This window comes from Lotus japonicus, chromosome 1 (genome assembly GCF_012489685.1).
Source record: "Lotus japonicus ecotype B-129 chromosome 1, LjGifu_v1.2".
Classification (NCBI taxonomy): domain Eukaryota; kingdom Viridiplantae; phylum Streptophyta; class Magnoliopsida; order Fabales; family Fabaceae; genus Lotus; species Lotus japonicus.
In genome coordinates this window covers 75,639,278-75,662,899 of record NC_080041.1, presented here as the reverse complement: position 1 = coordinate 75,662,899, position 23,622 = coordinate 75,639,278, and the positions used below count along the sequence as shown (strand labels likewise).

Sequence of the window (23,622 nt, the reverse complement as noted above, 5' to 3'; positions counted from 1 at the left end):
ATGGTTAATTTTATTGAATGTGAAAATTCCCATTGTTGATAATACCGTTTCTAGTGGGAAACGTCTATGGTCCTCACACGCCGCAGGAGCGCCGAATTTGTTTTGAAGCGTTGAAATCACATGTTCTGAGACATGGTGGCCTGGTGTTTCTTGGTGGTGATTTTAATGTGGTTTTGTTGGGTTCATAACGATCATCTGGAGGTACTTTGGATACGGGCGATAGAATTTTTCAGCAGTTTGTGCAGGATAGCAGCTTGTTGGATTTACTATTAAATAATGGTGAATTTACTTGGTACTCAAGTCGCCAAGATGGCCTGTGGAGTCGACTGGATCGCTGGTTGGTACCTTATGAGGATGTCTAGAGTGGCAAGTGTTTCTGTTGAAGCCATTTTTTTGTTGTTGTTGTATTTGCTGTCTCGTTGTTGCTGCTGATGCGTTAGATACTGTTGTTGCTGTTGCTATTTTGATGTTGCTAATTGCTGATGTTGCTGATTTTATTGTGTTGTTGCTGGTGTTGTTGTCACTGTTGCGAAAATGGTTATTGTTGTTGGTGTTGTTGTCACTGCTGCGAAAAAGGCCGCTGTTGCTGTAGTTTGCTTATTGTTGTTGCTGTTGGTGCCCATGTCTGCTGCTGCTACTTTTCATAAACCTTCTTGGGCCTGCTGTTGCTACTGATTTCCGTGGATTGTGATGTAAAGGTCCTTGTTTTGAGCTAGTGTTACACTTGTGACTTAAAGTTTGTAGTGCTTATTTGTACTTGTGCAGAATGACTATTCTAGGTTTGGGGTACTCTTTTTCCTTGCTTGATTTTTATCTCATTGGGTTTTTCCAAGTAAGGTTTTAATGAGACTCCTTCCTGTGATTTCGCCTAAGTCATTTTGTGGGTTGGTGATGGGTTTTTAGCATAGCTCAGGTCTCTTCGTTTGCTTCTACTTCTGTCAGTTCAGATTGTACTTGGTTCTTACCTAGAGTGTTTTACTCAGACTATTTATAATAATATTCATTACATTTTCAAAAAAAAAAAAAAAACCACTGCCCAGGTATTTTATTTTTGAACTCACGGCCCAGGTTTACATGTTCCTCTTTTTGTGAACTTTTGTTGACAGAGAGAGAGAAAAATTATGTTTCAAAGATCACGTGACACATATACTACTATATACATTGACCAAAAAAAATAATACTACTATATACTCTTTTGGTTACATACTATATACTATATACTTTTTTAAAACAACGATTATACTAGTTTCAAAAAATAAAAATAAAAAATAAAACAACGACCTTAACATTCTTATATATAAAAATTATTTTTAGTAAGGTAATAATAATATACTTATATTAAAGTATAATAACTTCAAAAAATTTAAAGCAAATATTAGTGATTTAAAGAAAATACTAGTGTTTTTTACCCGCGTGTTGCACGGGGAATTTGTCCATTGTATTTGATAAATCGATCGATATTTTAAATTATAAAAAGTTTAAGATACTAAGAAGGTAAGAATAATCATAATAAAGATGTAAATATTTAAATAGCATAAATTCAGACACTCAATTCTAGTGTTTTGTAAAGTTTTGCATATATGAAGTATAACTGAATTTTGTTTGCGAAGATGTATACCCGTGTTACATAGAAGATATTGCTTTTGTGTTTTAGATATGTAACAATACATAAATATATAGTTATTGTTTACATTATTAAAAGTACACTTAAGTTATATAAAAATGTTTTTTTTTTCACTCGTACAAATTTTCATTTTTCATGTAAAATGTTCTTTCCCGTGAGATCTCGTAACTCAAATATGTTAGCACTAATAAATTTATAGTACATATGTATTAATATTTTTTGTTCCTCGTACTATTCTTACTATCAAATTATTATAGTTACATACATATATAAATATAATTACTCTTAACTTTTCTTTACCTAATCTGAACGATTCAACTTTTAACTATTATTCTTCTTCCACCTCTTCCCTCTAATAGTATTGGATGACTCCAAGCTCTAAAACTCACTCATTAATATTCGACACTTCATTAGTGAATCATCAAATATATTCCATAAGTACTAATTGGATATGACATCTAGGGGTGAACATGGGCCGGGTAGATCCAATGAACCCATCCAACCCAATCCGATCCAATAGAAAAAATACGAGTTGGATTGGGTAATCGGGTTAGTCGGATAGATTTTACTACAACCCAACCCAGAATCCATACGTATAATAATAAACTTTTTTATAATTTTATTCATACTTGGAGTGCTAGTGTCGGAGTAATGACTTTTTGAAACTTTGAGACTTAAGTATTTGTAGTTAGTTGTCATATTTGAACTTAGAGTATTTGTTCGTAGTTATTTGTTACATGTCTATATATATTATTTGGCATGTTGGAGACATCTAAGTTCTAGGTGTCATGGCATGACATTTAGTGTTGCTTTTCACATTTTAGGTACTATTTATGTTAGATTGTTTCATATCATTTGGTAATGAAGTTTTATGTTTTCATGATATTTGGCTATAGCCTATATGTCATTTATGTGGTATTATTTCATGCTATTTGGTATAACTTTTTGTGTTATTTTCATGTTATTTAGTATTATAACATATTTAGTATTTTTTATAACTTTTTCTGAATTTATAATAATATTTTCAAGATTTTTTAATATTTCAGATATATTATTATTTTAATATAGTGACCCAATCAATGCATCCAATTCAATCGGAACTTCGTCGGGTTGGTTCGGATCGGGTCCGAAGAAGAAATTCGTGAAATCCAACCCAACCCAACCCAGACAATTTTGATCGGTTCGGATTTTATTTTGACCAAAATTCATCCAACCCAACCCATGTGCACCCCTAATGACATCATACCATCTAAAAATTCACATTTCACCTACTTCTTTGATCCCCTTGAAGTGCTACTGCATGAGATGCTTTTTTGACCGCGTAAAAGCGCTTTTATATGAGAAACAAAGGGTCAACCTTAGTAAAGCTTTGTTCTCATAGCAGTACTTATCCCACAGGTACCAAGAAGTATTACTACAATGTTCAATGCAGAACTTGGTATATTTGGCAAAGCTCTGCTAACAACATAGGAATCAACCTTAATAGTCAAATTCTTGAGCCTCACTTCCACAATTAGAGCTTTGCTCCTAAGTCCTAAGACAATAGAAATCATCAATCAGTTCAAATCATCTATATATTATACTGGGATCAAATACATGATTCAGTGATTTGATTTTATCTTAAACATAAATTTGACTGATTCTTCTAAAAGTTAATAAAAGGCATAAACAGTGGCTAAAAGCTAGGTTAGTCTCAAAGTAAAATACTTGATTAGAAGGTTAGCCTCAAAGTGACACACAACTGACATAAAAGCAGTAAAAATGAATCTTTGCTGCCCTAAACCACCTTCTTAGAGAAGGAGAAAAGCAATGTAAGCATACTTGGAAAAAGGAGTAGACTTGAATCAGGACGGAACACAAACTTGACATCAATTGCGAGCATGTATGGTTTTAATTTTAACCATTCAAAAATTACCTCTCAAGTTGCTTCTAATAACTTATTTCTTAAACGAGAAATCTAATTCCCAAACCTCCATTGAAACAATGGTTAATCAGGGAATAGAGTTCCAGAAACTTGACCAAAATACAAAACATCAAATTGTTTTCCCATCTTAAGAGTGGAAAAGAAAATTTCTTCAAAAGGTGCATAATTTCTGAATGCGATCACTCCTTCAATTACACAAAAATAGTACTCCAAATACAACAATAGAAGGTTTTATATGAAAAGAACATACCTTTGTATAAGAAATCATATGCATAATCAACAATGGTACGATTATCAAACTGACAAAGGTAGCATAGTCACTTGTTAAAAATAAATTAACTAACAATTATTGATCGTGAGAGATAGAATTTAAAAAATAAAAACAAAATAAACTTGGATGATCATTATTTCTCGCCATCCCATAAAAAAAAGTGCAAAAAATCAGTTTGAAATTACCTTATGTACAAACATAGTTGTTAGAGCCTTTAAAAATCCTCCAATCATCTATCCATCTTCTAATCATGCTGAAACAAAGAATCCACACACACCTCTTAGGACCTTGCTGGGAGAAAGCAAGATGCATCCTCCAATCCAAAGAATATAGTTGAAGAATGTATCCAACATCAAATGCCTAAATCACCACAAACTACATTCATATCCAATCTATTTGGATCCAACATCAAAATCATTCTCCAATAATGGCTATAATACACTGTTAGTCATATCTGTTTAAGAACCTAGTTGTATTTGAGTCCATGTTTCTGGAAAACTCATGCTTCGTGTACATGTTCAATTGTCCATGTATCTTGGTTGAGTGTGTATTTTAATATATTTTGAGTCGATTATTGCTTTCTTTTATTGGTTATTAAAATTATAATGGAATTAATTAATTTATGATATTAGGAGATTGAGTTTGTTAGAAATAAGATATGATAGTTATATGTTTGCTTTTTGAATTTTAAGTCGAGTTGCAGGTACATATAAGAGATGAGATGGTTGATGCAGTATCTTAGTTAATTAGGAAAAATATTTTAAAATTTTGATATTTTATAATCTCAGCACTACATATTTTATTTTTATATTGTAGATCATGAAAAAAATAAAAGGAGAAATCAGGGGATTCCGGTAAATATGCAGTAAATTAGCATAGAGAATTTTCCTAATTTGAAGAGATAATGAAAACGGTTTCAAAATTTATTTTGAAAATAAATTTAGTAATGAGTAATCTAGGTAAATCTTAGATAATTAGAGCAAATCTTTTGAAATATGGAATGACACGTGTCAACAGAAGAGAAACTTTCTAATAGAATAACACATGAAATTTTTTATAAACAAAAAATAATAAATTACCTAGTTTATCACCTAAAATAGAACGGCTCTACAATCAAGAGATGAGGAATTTAAAATTTTCATTTACATTAAATATAATGTTACATGGTGGCTGATTTTTTTTTTAGTGATTTTTGCTAGTTTTTACTTTGATTTTACGTAATTTCTAGTCAAAAAAACGTTGATATTTCATGTTTATTTTTAATTCATGAGTGTATGCTATATTTATTGAATGAAATAAAAATATGAATTAAAGGAGTGTGCATCCCAGGTCGAATTTTAGAAAATATTTTTTTAATTAAGATAAAATCAAGAAATAAACAATCTAAATTCTATTCAAATAAAAAATTTAATAAAGTACTAATTAAAGATAAATAAAAACTACCAAAATCTAGCAAATCACAATACAAACTCATAAAATTTCCCTCTATTTATAGTTCATCTCATCCTAGTACTAAGTAACTACTATAATAACATCTAACTAACCTAGTAGTCCCTGATTAATTTCCTCTTCTGTTACATCCTTACATGAGTTTGAAAATTTAAGTAAACACATTTCTCTTGGGTGATAAGTGGAAAAAATGTAGAAATAATCGCAGTCCGCAGCTATTGAGAAACTCTGCCAAATTCACCTAGCAACCATCAAATCTCTGTGTGTCCATGGTAGCTCTGTGGACCCTCACTACCAGATCAACTCCCTTTTTCCTAGAATTAACATTAAATAAAAATAAGACAAATTAAGAAAAATCAAGAAAAACAACCTCAATCCTAATCAAATCTAAAATTTAAAAAGGTACTAATTAAAGATAGATAAAAACTATCAAAATCTAGCAAATCACAATAAAAACTTATAAAATCATAAGTTAAATAAAAATCCGAAAATTCAATAAAGACACCATAAAAAATTAATACTCTCAAAATAAAATAAAAGACCCAAGATAAAATCAATAAATAAACAACCTAAATCCTAATCAAATCTAAAATTTAAAAAGGAACTAATTAAAGATAGATTAAAACTACCAAAATCTAGCAAATCACAATAAAAAATCATAAAATCCTGAATTAAATAAAAATCCGAAAATTCAATAAAAATACGATAAAAATTAATTAATACTCTAAAAATAAATCCAAAATAAAATAAAAGACCCACAGATAAAATCAAGAAATAAACAAACTAAATCCTAATCAAATCTAAAATTTAAAAATGTGCTAATTAAGGATAGATAAAAACTACCAAAATCTCACAAATCAAAAATAAAAATTTATAAAATCCTGAATTAAATAAAAATATGAAAATTCAATAAAAATTAATTAATACTCTAAAAATAAAATAAAAAAACTCACAACAGAAGAGAAAAACAAACATAAATTTTTCCTTTAGATTCAATACAAAATTTTTGGATGAAAAATTAACTTTAATTTTTTGTTTGAATTAAAAAAAATTGAAAGTTAATTTTTTTTTAATTTAAAATTATTGTTCATAGAGAAATAGTGCATTCAATGTGTTGAAGAAAACTTTGTAAGAATGCAAGAAAAATATCATAAAATCATCAAAACCACAACAATATGGTTGATATTTCATCTATGTTCTACCAAATAACAACATCCGTGTTCTACATTAAGTCTAAGCCTACAATCTGAATTAGACACCCATCATATAGTAGGACATATGTTACCTTAGCACCCATAATTACTAACTAAACACTTTGCAGACTGTTTATAGAAGATGCATATAAAGGACCAAACAATCAATCAATATAAATGGCCAGAAACTCAAATCAAATTCTCTCTCACATGTGCTAAGGAGATTATTACTTTTAAGGCATGACATGAATCTAAAAACTACATAGTAAATGTCATGTAAAGTTCAAACCTTTCAATGATAGCATCTCATGCTCCTTCTTCTAGATATCCCCATCAACCTTGACCTATCTTTGGGCCATCAAAAAAATTTGAAAATAGGAAGAGAAAATGATATCACCTTCCAGATCCATAAATCTAAAAAAAAGGGGCAAAAGTAATAAATGATGAGAATCCATACATCAAATTTTCCATCATAGATCGTAGCACCAACCTGAGCAATATCGTGAGTCTCAAAGGTAATCACACCGCTCTGCCATGAGATTAACCCCGTCATTACGAATACTTTCTTCAACCTACAAATCAAGGAGAAAAATCACAAATGTTATTTAACCCAAGAGACCTGAAAATGTATAGAAGCCAATGTATAGAAGCCAAAGATATATAAGGACTCTGTTGAATATCTGTTAAGATTTAGTTTATTATTAATCTAAAAAAGAGATAAAAAGAAACTAAATCTATCTAAACTTATCTCTATTTAAATAGATATTATCTCTATTTAAAAAAATTCAATAAAAATACCATAAAAATTAATTAATACTCTAAAAATAAATCAAAAATAAATTAAGATAAAATCAAGAAATAAACAACCTAAATCCTAATCAAATCTAAAATTTAAAAATGTATTTTTTTTATTAGAATTAACCTTAGAATGACACGTGGAATTTGTTTTATGAGAATTAACGTGAGAATGACACGTCACTAAGAATTAACGTGAGAATGACACGTCACTAAATCAGCCTGATGGAAGTTCTTCTTTTCTAATATATATTGATTGATATTGATATTGATATTGATACCATTTGAATTATTAAAGGTTGACCCCGGTTCAACCTCGGTTCGACCCCGGTTCAACTTTTAAACCTTAAACCAGTACCTTCACCGGTTCGGTGACCGGTCCGGTTTTCTGAACATTGGTGACTTTTATCACAAATTGGGTCCCCGACGGATGTCCGTCTCGTAGGTTTTTATCTGAGTTTGTTCTCATGATCACTAGGTAGCAGTTTTATTATATGCTTTGTAGCATTGGATGTCTTTTTGTACTATCGACCATTTATATATATATATAACTTTTGTTTTAAAAAAAAACAAAAACAAAACAACGGTTGCCCTTTGCTGCACTCACCATCCAATAGCCATGACTCTTTCTACAGAACCGAACCTTCAACAGTTCAACTCACTATAAAATGAACGGTATTCTACCTCAACCTCAACCCTTCTCCACAGCCTACATCATGTAAACTCCATTCACTTCTTCTCCACCCTCCATTTTTCCTTGGACATTCTTCTCCCTCATGGCTTCTACCATTAACCATGTCGTATATGCATAAGCGCTGCCCAAATCCATCACCTACGCCCCTAAAGTTTCTTCCTTTACAATTCTCTTCAAGCCAAATACTAAGCCCTTAGAGAAGACACTCATATCAACCCTAAAGCAAACATGCACTACTATCATTTACAATAATAGACTTCTATACTTTAGATGATACTAAAAATTGAGAAAAATACAAATTTACATATATGTTATGATTGAATTCAATGCTATTTTTGATAACTTTCCAACATCTTATTTTGTGCACAGTTAACAAAATAGGCATTGATTTCACTACAAATGTAAATGAAAATTTACAATTGCCCTGTGTGTGAGCTCTCCTTCCTTGTTTTTGTTGCTGCAGAGGTTTTAAAAGTGAAACCCCTCAACCCTGAATCCTCTTTGAGTTGTTGCCTTCCCTGCTTAACAACCGTAAATGAAAGAAGCAGCATGTTGTGATGTTGAGATGATGAAAGAGGAGCATGAACCTGGGCAATAAGGCAGAGTGTGGTTTAAAGAGTTACTAGGAAGCCTCTAATTTCCATATTAATTCACTTAAACTATGCTTTTCACTTAAATTCACCTTTTGACTGATGCTAATCAATGTTTTTCTTGTATGTCGGTTAGGACCTATTTGAATATAGAAGTCCTCATAGCCCTTCGTAGCTAGGACCCTTGAAGATCGGCATAACTTGATAACGATTAGCTGGTAATTACTAGTGGCAGATTGTCCAACCTTGTATAATGCAATCCTAGCTTGGACAATGCTAGAGTGACATATGTGTTTTGGTCACGAAATAGGTTACACTAGGGCTGTCCAAAATTTTTTGGCCCGACCGAACCCGACCGGCCCGTGGCCAAAAAAAGGCTTTTCGGGCGGGCCGGGTCGGTTCTCGGGTCTTACAATTAAAAAAATCGGTTTTAACCGGTCGGGGTCGGTCTGGGTTCTGAACCGACCGGCCCGACCGATTAGGGATATAAAAAAAAAAGTTCCTCCAGCGGCCCAGCCCATTGTGTGTGAGTGAGGGGAGGAAAAAAAAAGGCTTCAGAAACCCTAGCCCATTACCCCACCCACTATAAATACTCTATTTTAACCCTCCCTCACCCTCCCAAATGCTAGCCGTCCCAACCTCTCTCTCTCTCTCTCAACCTCTCAACTTTCATTCTCTTCTTCTCTCAACCTCTGCTCTCTCTCTCAGACCCGCCGCCGCCACCACCACCACCACCCTTCTCCTCCTCCTCTTCTTCTCTCCAAACCCTAGCCGCCACCACCCTTCTCTTTTCAGATCCGCCGCCACCACCCTTCTCCTCCTCTTCTTCTTCTCTCTAAACTCCAAACCCTAGCCGCCACCACCCTTCCTTTTCACATCCGCCGCCACCACCCTTCTCCTCCTCTTCTTCTTCTCTCCAAACTCCAAACCCTAGCCGCCACCACCCTTCTCTTTTCAGATCCGCCGCCACCACCCCTCCCTGCGTCGCCATACTCTGTGCCGCCACCACCCTAGCCACTCACTCCACCACTGCATCTGTATGGCTTCTTGCCTTCTTCCTCCATGCTTCTCTGGTCCGTAATAGCCTGTTTATCTTCATTTTGCCTCAATCTATTCTGATATCGCAAGATGAAATGAACATGCTATTTCGCATGAGAAAAGCAATTGAAAACTTGTTCTTGACTATGTTGTTCTTGGTTAATTTGTTTGGTAATGGTTCTTCATCTTTCTGTTCTCTGCAAAACCCGGTGGAACCGACCCGACCCGCCCGTTACCCGACCAAACCGAAACCGATCCAAACCGACACATGTCATGTCTGTTACGGGCCCAATTTTATGTCATACGGGTTCGGTCGGTGGACCTTTTTGGGCCCGAAACCGACCGAACCCGACCGGTGGACAGCCTTAGGTTACACGACTTGGTTGTCCAACGTTCCTTTGGTTAAAAATTGAAACAAAAAGTGACATGTGTTTATTCTCACATATCTCAACAAAGCATGCTCAAAAGACTCTTTCTTGTTACCAAACATTGACATTCTGGTGGCAATTCACAAGGTGGCCTCATTCACCTCCACCGCAAGAACAATAAGTTTCTTCATAAGAGTCTGCTTCGAGACCGGTAAGAACATTGGTGGATATATATACGAAACGTACAACTTAGCGAAACTTGAACATGAGAACTTTGAAGCAGCATGAAAGTATGGATCAAGAAAATTTCCCCTTTAAACATACTATGTCAACTCACAGATCCAGCCAGAACCGGATACTCTCCCCTTTGTACAACTAATCATTTATGAAAACTGAAGCTAAAATATCCCCCCTTCCCTCATAAAAAACATCATGAAGAAACCGTTCTTATTGTGGAAGATTAGCTCATTCTCACTCAGGTTTTATTTATCACAAATGATCTTTCTTTAAAGAGCCGCACTCTCATTCGCAAATCTCTATAGCCATTTGAATGAAAAAGCTTTGTTTTTCCAACTTAAAAAATCCTAACCTCAATCCTCCCCCATGAATACTTTTACATATGTGACTCCAAGTTATTCATCTTATTTTCCCTTGTCTTTTATTTCGTCATAAAAATGTCATCATAATTTTCTCCATTTCTCTAATAGGAGTGCTAGCAACACACTCTTTTAAATACATTCCTGATTCCTAACACACTTTAATGTGATTGGTCTTTTTCATAAGATATAAACATATTTTTTATTTATTAAAAAATGTGTTCATATTTTAAAGGCTTAAATATATTTGAAGACCTGACTTATTAAGTCAATTCCTTTAATTTTCAATCTCTTTTGAACATATTAATTGGTTTAGTTTGATGTAGAACTAATTAACCTCAAGGCCATTGTGCCTTTGTCGACTTGGTTGCATTTGTGCCTTTGCACTTTAACTCCAACTAATTTAAAAGGTAGATTTGTCCTCAGCTCAGTTGAAGGATTGTGGTTTTGATTTTCTCATATGGTCTGACATTCTTGCACAGTATATCTAAAGAATAGCTTGAGCAATTTCAACTCCGTGTTTTGGTCATCAACACTAATTTTTTGCTCATGTCCCTCCACAGTTTCTTGACCTGAGTTCTGCATTAGTTCGGGTTAGAGTCAAGAATGATGTGAAAATGATTAGAAAGATTTTGAATTGAGTGCAATGACATTGATACGTTCAACTTGGCAAGGGATATTTGGCCCGACATGTTTAATTCTACACTTGCGCTAAAGATTTGACATATGTGCAGACTTCGTGTTAGAACCAGAAGGTTCTCTTTAGAGGAGGAGAGAGAGAGAAAGCTAGAGAGAGATAAGTCTTGAGAGAAAAATGATTAATTGTTTATTGATAGTTCTGACAAACTCATTTACACTGTGTGCTATATATAGCACTCATTAACTATACACTAGTTAATCCTACTGAGCCTAACTAACTGTATGAATTATACTGGCTTCAACACACCTCCCTAATTCATACTAGCTAAACTAACAATTCCAAGCTGCTCCTTCAGTTTTACAAAAGTGTCCCTCTTCAAGGGCTTTGTGAGTATATCTGCAAGTTGTTCCTCATACTTGCAAAACTCTAACTTCAAGTTCTTCTTGTCTACTTGATCTCTCAGAAAATGATACTTGGTCTCAATGTGTTTACTGCGACCATGAGACACAGGGTTCTTGGCTAGATTGATTGTTGACTTAGTGTCCACTAACAGTAGCATTGGATCTTCAGTGTGCATTCCCATTTCCTTGAGCAATGACTGCAACCATAAAGCTTGACATCCACCCATGCAAGCTGCTATGTACTCAGCTTCACATGATGACAATACTATAACTTGTTGCTTCTTTGAACTCCAACTCACTGATGCATCCCCATATCTGAACAAATAACCAGTGGTACTTTTCCTATCACTTTTATCCCCACACCAGTCAGCATCTGTATAGCCATACACAACTTTTAACTCCTTATTCTTCTCAGCTGGGAACAAAACCCCATGATCCATGGTTCCCTTCAAGTATCTGAGCAATCTCTTTACTGCCAACATATGAGAATGTCTAGGATCCTCCATGAATATGCTGACTAAGCCAACACCATAGGCTATGTCAGGCCTGGAGTTGCAAATGTACCTCAGAGAACCTATCATCTGCCTGTAGAGAGTTGAATCAACAGCTTGATCTTCAGAGACTCCTTTGCTCAACACATTTCCAGTTTCAACTAGAGTTGAAGATGGATTACATTCAAGCATATTGTTCTGATGCATTAGAATCCCATCATCACTTCTGAAAAACTCAATCCCTAAGAAATATGAAAGGGACCCCAAATCTGACATTTCAAACTCCAATTTCAATTTTTCTTTGAAATCCTCAATCTCATCATCCTTGCTGCCAGTTATCAGTAGGTCATCTACATATAGGCATATGATCATCAAAGAATCCAGGGAGTTACCTTTAATGTAGATACCATGCTCACTTTTGCATCTATGAAATCCAAGCTGCAAGAGAAAGCCATATATCCTCTTGTTCCAAGCTCTGGAAGCTTGCTTTAATCCATAGAGTGCTTTATGCAATTTGTACACCTTCTTCTCTTGGTTAGAAACTTCAAATCCAGGTGGCTGAGATACAAAAACTTCCTCATCCAGTGGACCATTCAAGAATGCAGATTTAACATCCATCTGCCATAGAGACCATTTCTGAGAACTTGCAATTGCAATAACTAGCCTCATTGTCTCTATCCTTGCCACAGGAGCAAAGACCTCATCAAAATCCAACCCTGGTCTTTGCAAGAAATCTTTGGCCACTAGCCTGCCTTTGTACTTAGCCACTGTCCCATCTGGCTTCAATTTCACTGTATAAACCCACTTTACTGAGATAGCTTTCTTCCCAGTGGGTAATGAAGTGAGTTCCCATGTGCCATTCTTCTCAATGGATATTATTTCCTCCTTCATAGCTTCAATCCAGTGAGGTTCCTTAGCTGCCTGCTCAAAAGTCATTGGTTCCATTTCAGCTAACAGAGCCATGTGCACAAAATCACCTTCAGATGTGATTGTGGAATCAGGGAACATCTCATAATCCCTCAATCTAGCTAGCAATTGTCTTTCCCTTTGAGGTCTATGAGTTACGGTAGTAGTGGCAGTACCTTCACCACTTGTAATTTCCTGACCACTGTCAAAGTCCAGATAAGAGACTTTCCTTGAAGTTGTTGTATCTGAGCTCCAATCCCAGTGTTGAGACTCATCAAACCTCAAGTCTCTACTAAATGAACTGCTACCAGTTACAGGGTCAAATACCTTATAAGAACCTGTTGAATGATATCCTAGGAGAATCAATCTTTCACCCTTATCATCCAACTTCTTCCTCTTATTATCGGGGACATGCTTATAGCAGATTGAGCCAAACACCCTAAAGTGCTTCACACTTGGCTTGTTTCCTGACCATGCCTCCTCTTGTGTCATGTTCTTCAGCCTTTTTGTACTATACATGTTCAGAATGTAGGCTGCAGTATCCACTGCTTCACCCCAAAACTTCTTGGGAAGCTTCTTAGTCTTCAGAATACTCCTAGCCATATTGAGAATGGTTCTGTTGACTCTTTCAGCAGTTACATTATGATGAGGAGTGTATAGGGAAATCACCTCATGTGTGATGCCTTCCTTTTCACAGAAATGAGAAAACTCATGTGAAACATACTCCCCTCCTCCATCACTTCTCAGCAGCTTCAGCTTCTCACCACATTGTTTCTCTACAAGTGTCTTGAAGCTTCTGAATTTTCCAAAGACTTCACCCTTTTTCTGAATGAGATACACTCATAGCTTCCTTGTGAAATCATCCTTGAAAGTCACAAAGTATCTATTCCCTCCAATAGATTGAACCTCAAAAGGTCCACACACATCACTATACACAACTTCTAATGGTTTAGTAGTTCTAGTTGGTATATGTGAAACAAAAGATTTTCTGGACTGCTTACTTGTCATGCATTCATCACACAATTCAGTTGGTGATTTGATGTGAGGTAGTCCAGTGACCAATCCTTCCTTGCTCATCTGTTCCAAGCTCCTGAAGTTGAGGTGACCCAATATGTGATGCCACTTCCATGATTCATCAGCCACTGCCTCCAAACACTTTTGATCTATGATGTGAGGGGAACCTTGAATGTCTTATTCTGTGAGAGTGGTGCTTTGAAAATCAGAACTCGCTTCTTGTTGAAAACCTTTAGCATTCTGTCCTCTAACGTCATCTCGTACCCTTTGTCAAGTAACTGGCCTAGGCTGAGAAGATTGTTCTTCATCTTAGGCACATACAAGACATTTGCAATGTAGGAAGTTTTGCCATTCTGCCTCTGGAACATCACCCTCCCCATTCCTTCTGCACGAATGAAGCTATCATCAGCAAATTTCACCCTTGTCTTCACAGAGTCATCAATGGATACAAACCACTCCTTGTGCCCAGTCATATGATTGGAGCACCATGTGTCAAGATACCAGTTGTTGGAGGCATTCTGGTCATTCTTGGTAGTCACCATTAGCACTTTGCTCTCATATTCTTCAGTGTTCAAATCTGGATTTTCACACCTTGCTAACAACAACACCTCATCAGAATCTGAATCATCGTCTTTAGCTAATCTGGCTTCCTCTTCCTTGCCTCAGGTAGCCTTCTTTTGCTTGCATTCTGAAGCAAAATGCCCCTAATTTCTGCATTTGAAACATTGGATCTTGCTCTTATCCTTCTTCTGTTTCCCATTGTTCTGGTTTCCACCTTTCTTGGCATGACTTTAATCAGAATTTGACTTCTGAGATCTTTGCTCTTGTGAGCTTGAGCCTCCAACATCATTCCTCTTATCCCCAGTCCATTTTCCCTTATCTTTCTTCACATCATTCTGCCCAGAATTATTTTTTCCTCTCCATTGAGCACTCAAAGCTTGTTCAGATTCCCTATCACCTGATCTCTCCTTAAATCTGTTTTCATGTGCCTCTAAGGATCCTTGTAACTCATCAATTTTGAGAGTTTCAGTGTCCTTAGATTCCTCTATTGCTACCACTACATGATCAAATTTAGGAGTAAGGGCTCTGCGTACCTTTTCAACAATTCCTTGATCTAGCATGCTCTCACCGTAGGTCTTCATCTGGTTGGTCAAGCTTCTGATTCTGGTGAAATGTTCTGCAATAGATTCTTGCTCCTCCATCTGAAGTAGTTCATATTGCCTCCTCATCGTCTGGAGTCTAACCTTATTCACCTTTGCCAACCCATAATGACTTTTCTCCAATATCTCCCATGCTTATTTGGAAGATTTTACCTTTGAGATCTTCTCAAAATTTGCAACATCAACGCACTGATGAATCAAGAAAATTGCATTGCAATCCTTCTTCTTGGCTTCACGGTGTGCAGATTTCTGGGTTTCATAAGAAGATTCAGTGATTTCTTCAAACCCATATTCAACAACCTCAAGGCACTCTTGGAATCCGGAAATTGCTTTCATCTGGACACTCCAATGATCATAATTCTTCCCATCGAGAGTAGGAAGAATCATCGGAAGCGAATTCGATGTCGACATCGCCCTCTGTTCTTCAATTCTTCTTGAATTCTCTCAACCCGTTGATCTCTGCCTTGAGCTCCGCCACTAGAACTCCTTGCGTCGCCTCGCCGCAGCACCACCTTGCACCGCCCTGGGCACTACCACAGGCTCCTGATCGACTTGCTCTTGATGCCACTGTTAGAACCAGAAGGTTCTCTTGAGAGGAAGAGAGAGAGAGAGAGAGAGAGAGAGAGAGAGAGAGAGAAAGCTAGAGAGAGATAAGTCTTGAGAGAAAAATGATTAATTGTTTATTGATAGTTCTGACAAACTCAGTTACACTGTGTGCTATATCTAGCACTCATTAACTATACACTCGTTAATCCTACTGAGCCTAATTAATTGTATGAATTATACTGGCTTCAACACTTCCGCCAAGGATTTGACAAATGTGTAGGTGGATCTTGACCTTAAGTCAATGGATATATTTAAAATGGATTAGGAATTAAAGGATTCGATAATAACCCAAATTCATAGGCTTGTGTTATGTCTATGTTTCTTATAAACTTGGTAAAAAGTTCATTCTTAGATAGTGATGACTTTGTTTGGTTTAGAAGAGAAAGTTAGAAGATAAGAAGAGAGAAAATGAGAAGAGAAAAAGCGATGAGAAAATAATAGAGTTTGTAGGTTGTTTGGTAAGATGATAATAAAGTACAAAGAGTAGAGAAAGAATGACGTGGATCTCTCATTTTATTTGGTTGCGTAGAAAAAGATATGAGAGAATGTAAATATTTAGGGTTAAATATGTTTTTAGTCCTATAAAATAAGATTGAATTGGATTTAGTCCCTGACATTTTTGCTTAGATAGTTAACTATATTATTAAATTTAATTATGACAAAATATGTTATAATAATAATTTAAACAGAAAAAATATTAATAAAATGTTTAATTAAATTATTTTATAAAACCTAAGTGTTATAGTTATAGTATTAATATAAATATATTATAATCATTTACAATATAAAATAAAATTATAGTAATAAAATTATAAAATTATATCAAAAGGTAAAATAGTAATTATAAAAATATCACTCTCGTTTTTCCTTTCATTCTCTCTCATTTTCTCTCAATCAAACAACTTAAAAATCACCAAATTTATATTTCTTCCTCTTATTCATTTCTCTAATTTTCACATTTCCATTCAAATAAAGCCTTAATTCTCAATCGCTTTTAAACACATTAATTCATTACATGTCTAGAGCCACCGACTCATTTGCCAAAGTTGGTTGCATCTATGTTATTGTACTCCGGTCCATAATCTTTTAAAATTGTTTTCATCATTTTGGATCCCCACACCAACTAATTTTGACTGTGTCAGAGAGACTCTGAAGGGTGTTTGTCCCTCAAGAGTTCTTGACACAGTTTAGATTAATTGGAGTCAAAATTAATAATGATATGAAAAGGCTTAAGACATATTATGACTTGAAGTGCATTTGCATGTTTGTGTGATCAGTTAGAGGACTCTAGCTTAAGGTCAATGAGACAGCTCGACGATTACACTATCCTCATGTTGACTTTGGTTTACGAGCATTTTCCACTTGAGATTTTTTAATAGAGGTAGGATGAGTGATTACACAGAGGACATGCAGGTGCATTAGGACTGGTTATGAGCCAGTGCAACATAACGGGTACAATTGGATGACATGGATGCTCACTTCGTCATCTGAATACCCTATTTTGATCACTAGGGGCATCAACCATTGCAGCCCTTGTCACTATATTCCAAGTACATTCGTGCAACAAATATCATACGACCTATTTACCAGAGAGAGTGCTCCAAAAGATTGGATACAAACAAATGATCCCCCGTCCCCTCAGACAGTTACAAATTCACCAGTCGCAGGGGAGGAGACGAATGCCTCGTACGCCTCGTATGTCACTCATGTCATTTTGATAGAGGTTCGAGTTACTTTTCTAACAGAGTGTACCTACGTACATGTCATGCCATAGCCGAATATCTCATCCTCTCATCAAACTTGAGTCTATACGGATGGCTGATAATTTAATGGTACTTAATCTCATTCTATCGAGCTAGCTCTCCTCAATTGGGTTTTTACTTTCGTTATACCCAAACATCAAAATCACATTATTTTTAGGTTGTCATCGGCGAATGGAGAGGTTCTAGCAGCAGATGATGTGCCTCCACATGGAGGACAGAGGCAAGCTATATTACAGAGGGCCTTGGACTTCGCAACGTGGAGGACGACAACCAACTTCGTATATCAACGGAGAAACAAGGCCCCTGACTTATCCACCTTTACTTCATAGACATTTAGTTGATGTTGTGATTATTTTGTTGGATATTTGGATTATGTCGATGTTTGGATATTTCGATTACGATTATGTTTGAATATTTCATTTATGTCTAGGATTATGTTGATGTTTTGATGATTATGTTGTTGTTTCTATCACTGTTTTATTATTACCGGGTTCTTAATCCTTATGGGCAAAAATAAAATTATTGTTAAATTTGCTTTCGGGATTTAAAACCCAGAATGTAAATTCATGGCCAATATTGGGTTCTAAAACTCTGTATTGTTAAAACACAATAGTAGTTTTTCAAGTTTCAAATAGTGTTTGAATGTCTTCTCAAATTTGAAAGACTCAAAACATATATTGAGAATTTATGCTTTCGGGTTTTCAAGAACCCGAAACATGTGCATATGCCACAACAGTAATATTAGCTCAAAACACGTAACCTTCAAACTACCTTCTAAGTCTTAAACTCTACTTCCTCCATTCATATTTATCTGTCCAGGAAGAGAAGGTTCACACAAATTAAGAAAAGCAATTAATTATGTTGATTTTCATAAAAGTATTATTTGTTTTCTTATATCACCCTTTAAAATGCATTTTATCTTTCTTCATTTATTGTTTCTGTAAGGGTACAAAAAAATTTCTTCAAAGTGGACAGTTAATAAGGAACGGAGGGAGTATAAACAAACAGTATGAAATGAAGTGTAAGTTAATTGATGTTCCAGTTTTAAGAACTCGGTAATGAACATAAATAAGGTTATTATGGAAATTTACTACATTAAAGTGAGGTAGGAAATGTTTTTTGTAGGGTGGGAAACACCATATTGAATTTTGCACCATATTAATTATTTTTTAACAATATTTTTCTTACTTAATTATGAAATGTAACATTAATTATAATCGCTTTCATTTTCACCAAGACTTGCTTGTACATTTGAAATTGCATTATGGGTAATTTTGGAAATTCACCATTATGGATAACAAACTTTCTTAAGGGGTGTGAAATATTTGGTTGATTCTTGAATTAAGGACCAGAGGGAGTATTCACCTACAACTTCAATAAACAATCATTTAAATTAATATGCGGTCATGAATGAGTACTTGAACGGCCATTAGCACAGGACTAGTAAGACTCTTCTTTATCTGAGAGTTCCACGATTTTAAAGCCTAGAAAGCTAGCTTCAAAATTATAAATAACTAAGCTTTTTCCCTCTATGTGAGGTCAGTGAGGTCAACTATATGGATCATACAACACCATAAAACTCAATCATGTATTCAATTTAGAGATTAACAACCACTTAAATTTAAGTCTCTTGCAATGATTTGACTTGTAGTTTTTCTGTCTCTATACCTCTAGCTATAGGACCTTTGGAAGGTAATGGATGCAGCATCTACCTTGTTACTCTCAACAGACATTCATTGTAGAATACAACGATACTAAGTAACATAACTTTCCTTCTATTTGATTAAGCTACAATTTTCTCAATTCCTTCAAATTTGCAAACTTTTCAAGCTTTCACTATAAATGAAACATATTGTATTCTTACACCAACACCAGCAATCACGAGAAATAGCCAAGCTGAATAGGCAAGGATTCCTCATTCTGAGCCACAACAGCCTCCTCTGCTACAATCCACCCCTTACTATTGGACTTCGCTAGTTCAGTCTCTTCACAACAACTCTGAGAAAATCAAGGCACAAGCACAAAAGGAAAAATTCACCAAATATATATATTCTCTACAAAGAATTAAACCTACATTCTTCCAGTAAATAAAGAACAATTCTCCAAGATAGTAGCTGTCCACAGCTGTGAATTATTCAGACAAAGCTTAAACAACTTTCATGGTCAAATCGTTTTATAAGCATCAAAACATATATCCTCCCATTCAATGAATTACGATGAAGATAGTGGTGAAAACAAGAAAACATGAATGTTAAACAGGAGGAACTAAAACAATTAAGATAAATGAAGGGGGTAACAAGGTTGGGAGATGAACTATCAATAAATTTCAGGAGGGTTAGTGCAGTGTTTAACAAGTAAAACCACCTAAGCAAGCAAATTCATCTATTTCTTGTCCCTGTCGAGTAAGCATTTTGACTAATATAACCAGTGTGGCACACAATACAGATACCATTGCTATCTGACAGCTCTTTTACTACTTAACCTTTCCTATATTGTCAAAATTGAAAAAGGGCAGTGCATAGTTTATTGAGAAAACTAAAAAAATAGCAATGACAGAATACCAACCTCAGAGCACGTATATACAATAAGGGTCATCCAATCCCAATTTTCCAACATCTGTCTTTGGTCCTCATCAACTGCTTCCTGTAGAAAGTATAGTAACGGAGGCATTAGCTGCATCTCAAATTGCCTTGGTCTGCCACAGAGCGTGCAGCTGCCAGGGTTTATTTCATCAGCTGCAGCTAAAATTGGCTTCCCACCATATGCGTATCTGCACAAAGGAATAATAAAAATTTATTCTACTCCCAAAAAATAGGAGGGAAGAGAACAGGGAGGGGGAGTGTAGCACAGAAAAAGAAAGATTCTTTATGCTTTGAAAAGTATACATAAAAGAATGATAGTTTGGACTTTGGATGCATGATCAATTAATGTATTAAATTACCCTCAGCTAGTATGCCTCCCACTCATCAAAAGGGAGCCATAGAGAGAGAGAAAGAGAAGTGGATAGAGAAACCAAACTTTCTCTACAGCTTCCTCAGCTCAGGTGGATTGACATAATTATTATTGCATATTCATAAATCCCAGCCCAGTAAGATAATAGCAACTCCCAATTTGTACAATGACTAGAATTATATATCTCTAGACTCTAGTGAAGGTTGAGCAAACAGCCTCTTTGATCAGTATTTAACAGCTACAGCAGAATCATACATTACACTCTCCAATTCTACAAGCCAACCTCACCACCCTTGAGCTGTTGCTCTAGTCTCTATAATTCTTTCATTTATAAAGATGACAATTAACTATTCTGAATCCTTAACCAGTAATTTAAACCAGATTGAGATCATAATATGTGATAAGGGCGGGGCAGGTGCATTTCGATGTCCAGTTCACCCCAAAGCGTCATTTGTCACGTACCGGAAACACTGCTCAGGATATGCATCCAAACGTTTCTTGAACTTGAGGTACGTTCTATCAGCAGTCAACGCTTTATCATATTCATAACGTTCCTTTTCCCAGGATTCTTCTGGTTCTGAATGATCCTCAACATCACTTTTGTTCTCCTTAATAGAAAGCGACGCATAGTTAGAGCATATAGAACTCAGATCCCCTGTAGATGGCTCTTCTTGTGTGTACATATAAAAGCAAGGAACCACTGAAAATAACCAAAACAAAAACCAATTACAACAATATTGGCACAAAATTCACAATACTACAAGCTCAATAGTTCAACAAAGAACAGTCACGTTGCAATATCATTCTGCGTGAGGGAAAATTCAGTTATACTTATAATACATAAACCACCAACAGTCCAAACACCCCATTTTTCCCTCTATCTTTCACTTCTTAACATATCAGACATCATATATCACATTCATTACTTCTCTCTATTATCTTCCTTTCTCTCTTTGGGTGTCTAAGCACCTCGGTGATCTACTAAACACTTTCCGAGGAAAAAAAACAATTGATGTGTTATTTGCAACAAGGGAATCATGACACAGACATATCCAAGTCAACCAACAAATTTCCCTTGGTTGTGTTTCAACTTAATTAAAAATTCACAAACATTTTCCCCTCATTATATTTTCAGAAACATTCCGATTTCTTCACAAAGAACCACATAGGTTCACATAATTTAAGTAACAAGGATCAGCTTTATTTTCCATATTTGTGGATAATTAGAAGTCAGTACAAATTTAACTAATTTAACTAATATACGCCAATCACATCTCTCCAATTTAATTATTATGTGTCAAGATAATGAAACCTAATCACATATCAGTGCATACATAAAGTTATTAAACTCTTCATATCATATCAAGGCACTATCATATATCATACCTGGCATATCAATATGATTATCATCACAAACTAGAGTTGCTGCTGCTGCTGTACATGGAGAACAAGCAGCAGAGGATTTGTGTTGTCTTCTTCTCCTTGGTTTCTTGCTTTTACTATTAGAAGCAGCCAAAGTCCCAGCTTCAAATAGCGCCTTGCCCAGTTGCGCCAAATCCATTTCACCTTCATCTTCATCAACATCTTCGCACAATTCAGCATTTTGAAGCTGAACCTCGCTGTGCTTAAAGCTCTCCACATCGTCACCATTCTTCTGAACTCGAAAAACTCGCCAGCGGGTTCCGCATTTCGGCGAAAGACAACCCAAAACGAAAAGAGCGCGATGCTGAGATGACGGGAGTGGAGCATAAACCTGTGCTACAAGGCAGAGTGTGCAGTCACAACCACCGCACCGGAGCAAATCGCCATTGATGGGAATGGGCCAATCCTGCAAGAGCAAGGTAATCAAATGGTTCAAACATCACAGAATTTTTCATGTTAATTCACTATGATTGATTCCAATTTTGAGAGATGAAGTGGAGTTTGAAGAGTTACAGGGAGGCCTCCGATTTTGGTTGTGTAGGGATCGGAAGGTTCGCGATAGTCGTCAGCCCATGGCCCCGGCATGCCGAGCAAAACTGCACCGCCCATTCTGAACGGCGCTTCCTTCTTCCGATAACCGGCTGAACGGCGCTTCTTGCTGATGATGGGAGGGCGGTACTAGGGTTTAGTTATGTAAACGACAACGTTCAACTCATAAAGTGAAAAATCTATGTACCTTAGTCTATTTACAAATCGACAATAGTCTTCATCCTCCCACACATTTAATTTTTTAATTACACTTGAAATCATCATTATCAATTTTATAATATATCAATAGGTCTGGAGGCTTAGGGTTTAAGACAATTGGCTCCAAATTCTCAGCTTAGAAAATGAGCAAATGATAGCATAAGTGTGAGTGTGACCAAAAAAAATTAGGATAATTACTAATTAGGTATAGTTTAGTTGCTTAAGTTTGAATCTCCAAATTCAAGGTGCGAGAGGGGGTGGTTGTGGCGAAGAGGGTAGCATAACTACCCGTGAGTAAGAGAGTAGAAGAGAAGTCTATTTACAATATTGTCATTTTATCATCTATCAAATCTTAACTATCCAATAAAAGAATATTCCAAGATTCTCAGATCCAACAGCATATGATGATGGTGCATCGGTGGACCAATTTTAAAGTTGTACACCCTAGTGGGCACCTCTATTAAATATGAAGATGAGATATATGGAACTACCACATGAAAAAACTCTACTCTCATTTCATGTAAATTAAATGTAAATTTCTATCCAATCCATTGGACTATTGGAGTACTTTTTCACCTTCCGAACATCATTTTTAGTAACATTTCAAACTATACCATTATAATTTATCTATTATTGCTTCAGTTAAATAAAAATTGATAATTAGTGATTTAAGTCATGTTATTTGAATATTTGGAAGAACTTATTTGAATTTATCTAATATCATAAACAATTATGTAAGTGTTTGGAAGAGCTTACGTAAATAGCTTATGACCTACTTATAAATTGTTTTAAGCTTATTTTCATAAGTTGTACGTATTAGATTATGAAAAAGAGCTTATGCTTATCTATATCCTATTTTTAGCTTATTTCAATTAGTTTCTTAAATTAGCTTATGAATAAGAGCTTATGGTCTTATTGTCATTATTAGAGTATATAGGTGATATGAAAATATTGGTTATGCTTAGTGTGTGTGTGCCA

General features: G+C 35.5%; 3 protein-coding genes across 3 annotated transcripts; all 3 read right to left on the bottom strand.

The window, feature by feature from the left end:
• Positions 1 to 14,143: 14,143 nt before the first annotated feature.
• Positions 14,144 to 14,536, bottom strand: LOC130746368 (uncharacterized). The gene has a single exon (XM_057598981.1). The coding sequence runs from the start codon at positions 14,534 to 14,536 to the stop codon at positions 14,144 to 14,146; it is 393 nt and encodes a 130-aa protein (XP_057454964.1).
• A 249-nt stretch (positions 14,537 to 14,785) lies between these two features.
• On the bottom strand, positions 14,786 to 15,223 carry LOC130746361 (uncharacterized). The gene has a single exon (XM_057598968.1). It carries the CDS (start codon positions 15,221 to 15,223, stop codon positions 14,786 to 14,788), a length of 438 nt encoding a protein of 145 aa, XP_057454951.1.
• A 3,874-nt stretch (positions 15,224 to 19,097) lies between these two features.
• On the bottom strand, positions 19,098 to 22,644 carry LOC130711405 (uncharacterized). The gene is made up of 5 exons (XM_057561001.1): positions 22,411 to 22,644; positions 21,862 to 22,303; positions 20,938 to 21,175; positions 20,089 to 20,293; positions 19,098 to 19,521 (listed from the first exon to the last, which is right to left on the bottom strand). Exons 1-5 carry the CDS (start codon positions 22,504 to 22,506, stop codon positions 19,402 to 19,404), a joined length of 1,101 nt encoding a protein of 366 aa, XP_057416984.1. The 5' UTR covers positions 22,507 to 22,644; the 3' UTR covers positions 19,098 to 19,401.
• Between the last annotated feature and the right edge of the window lie 978 nt (positions 22,645 to 23,622).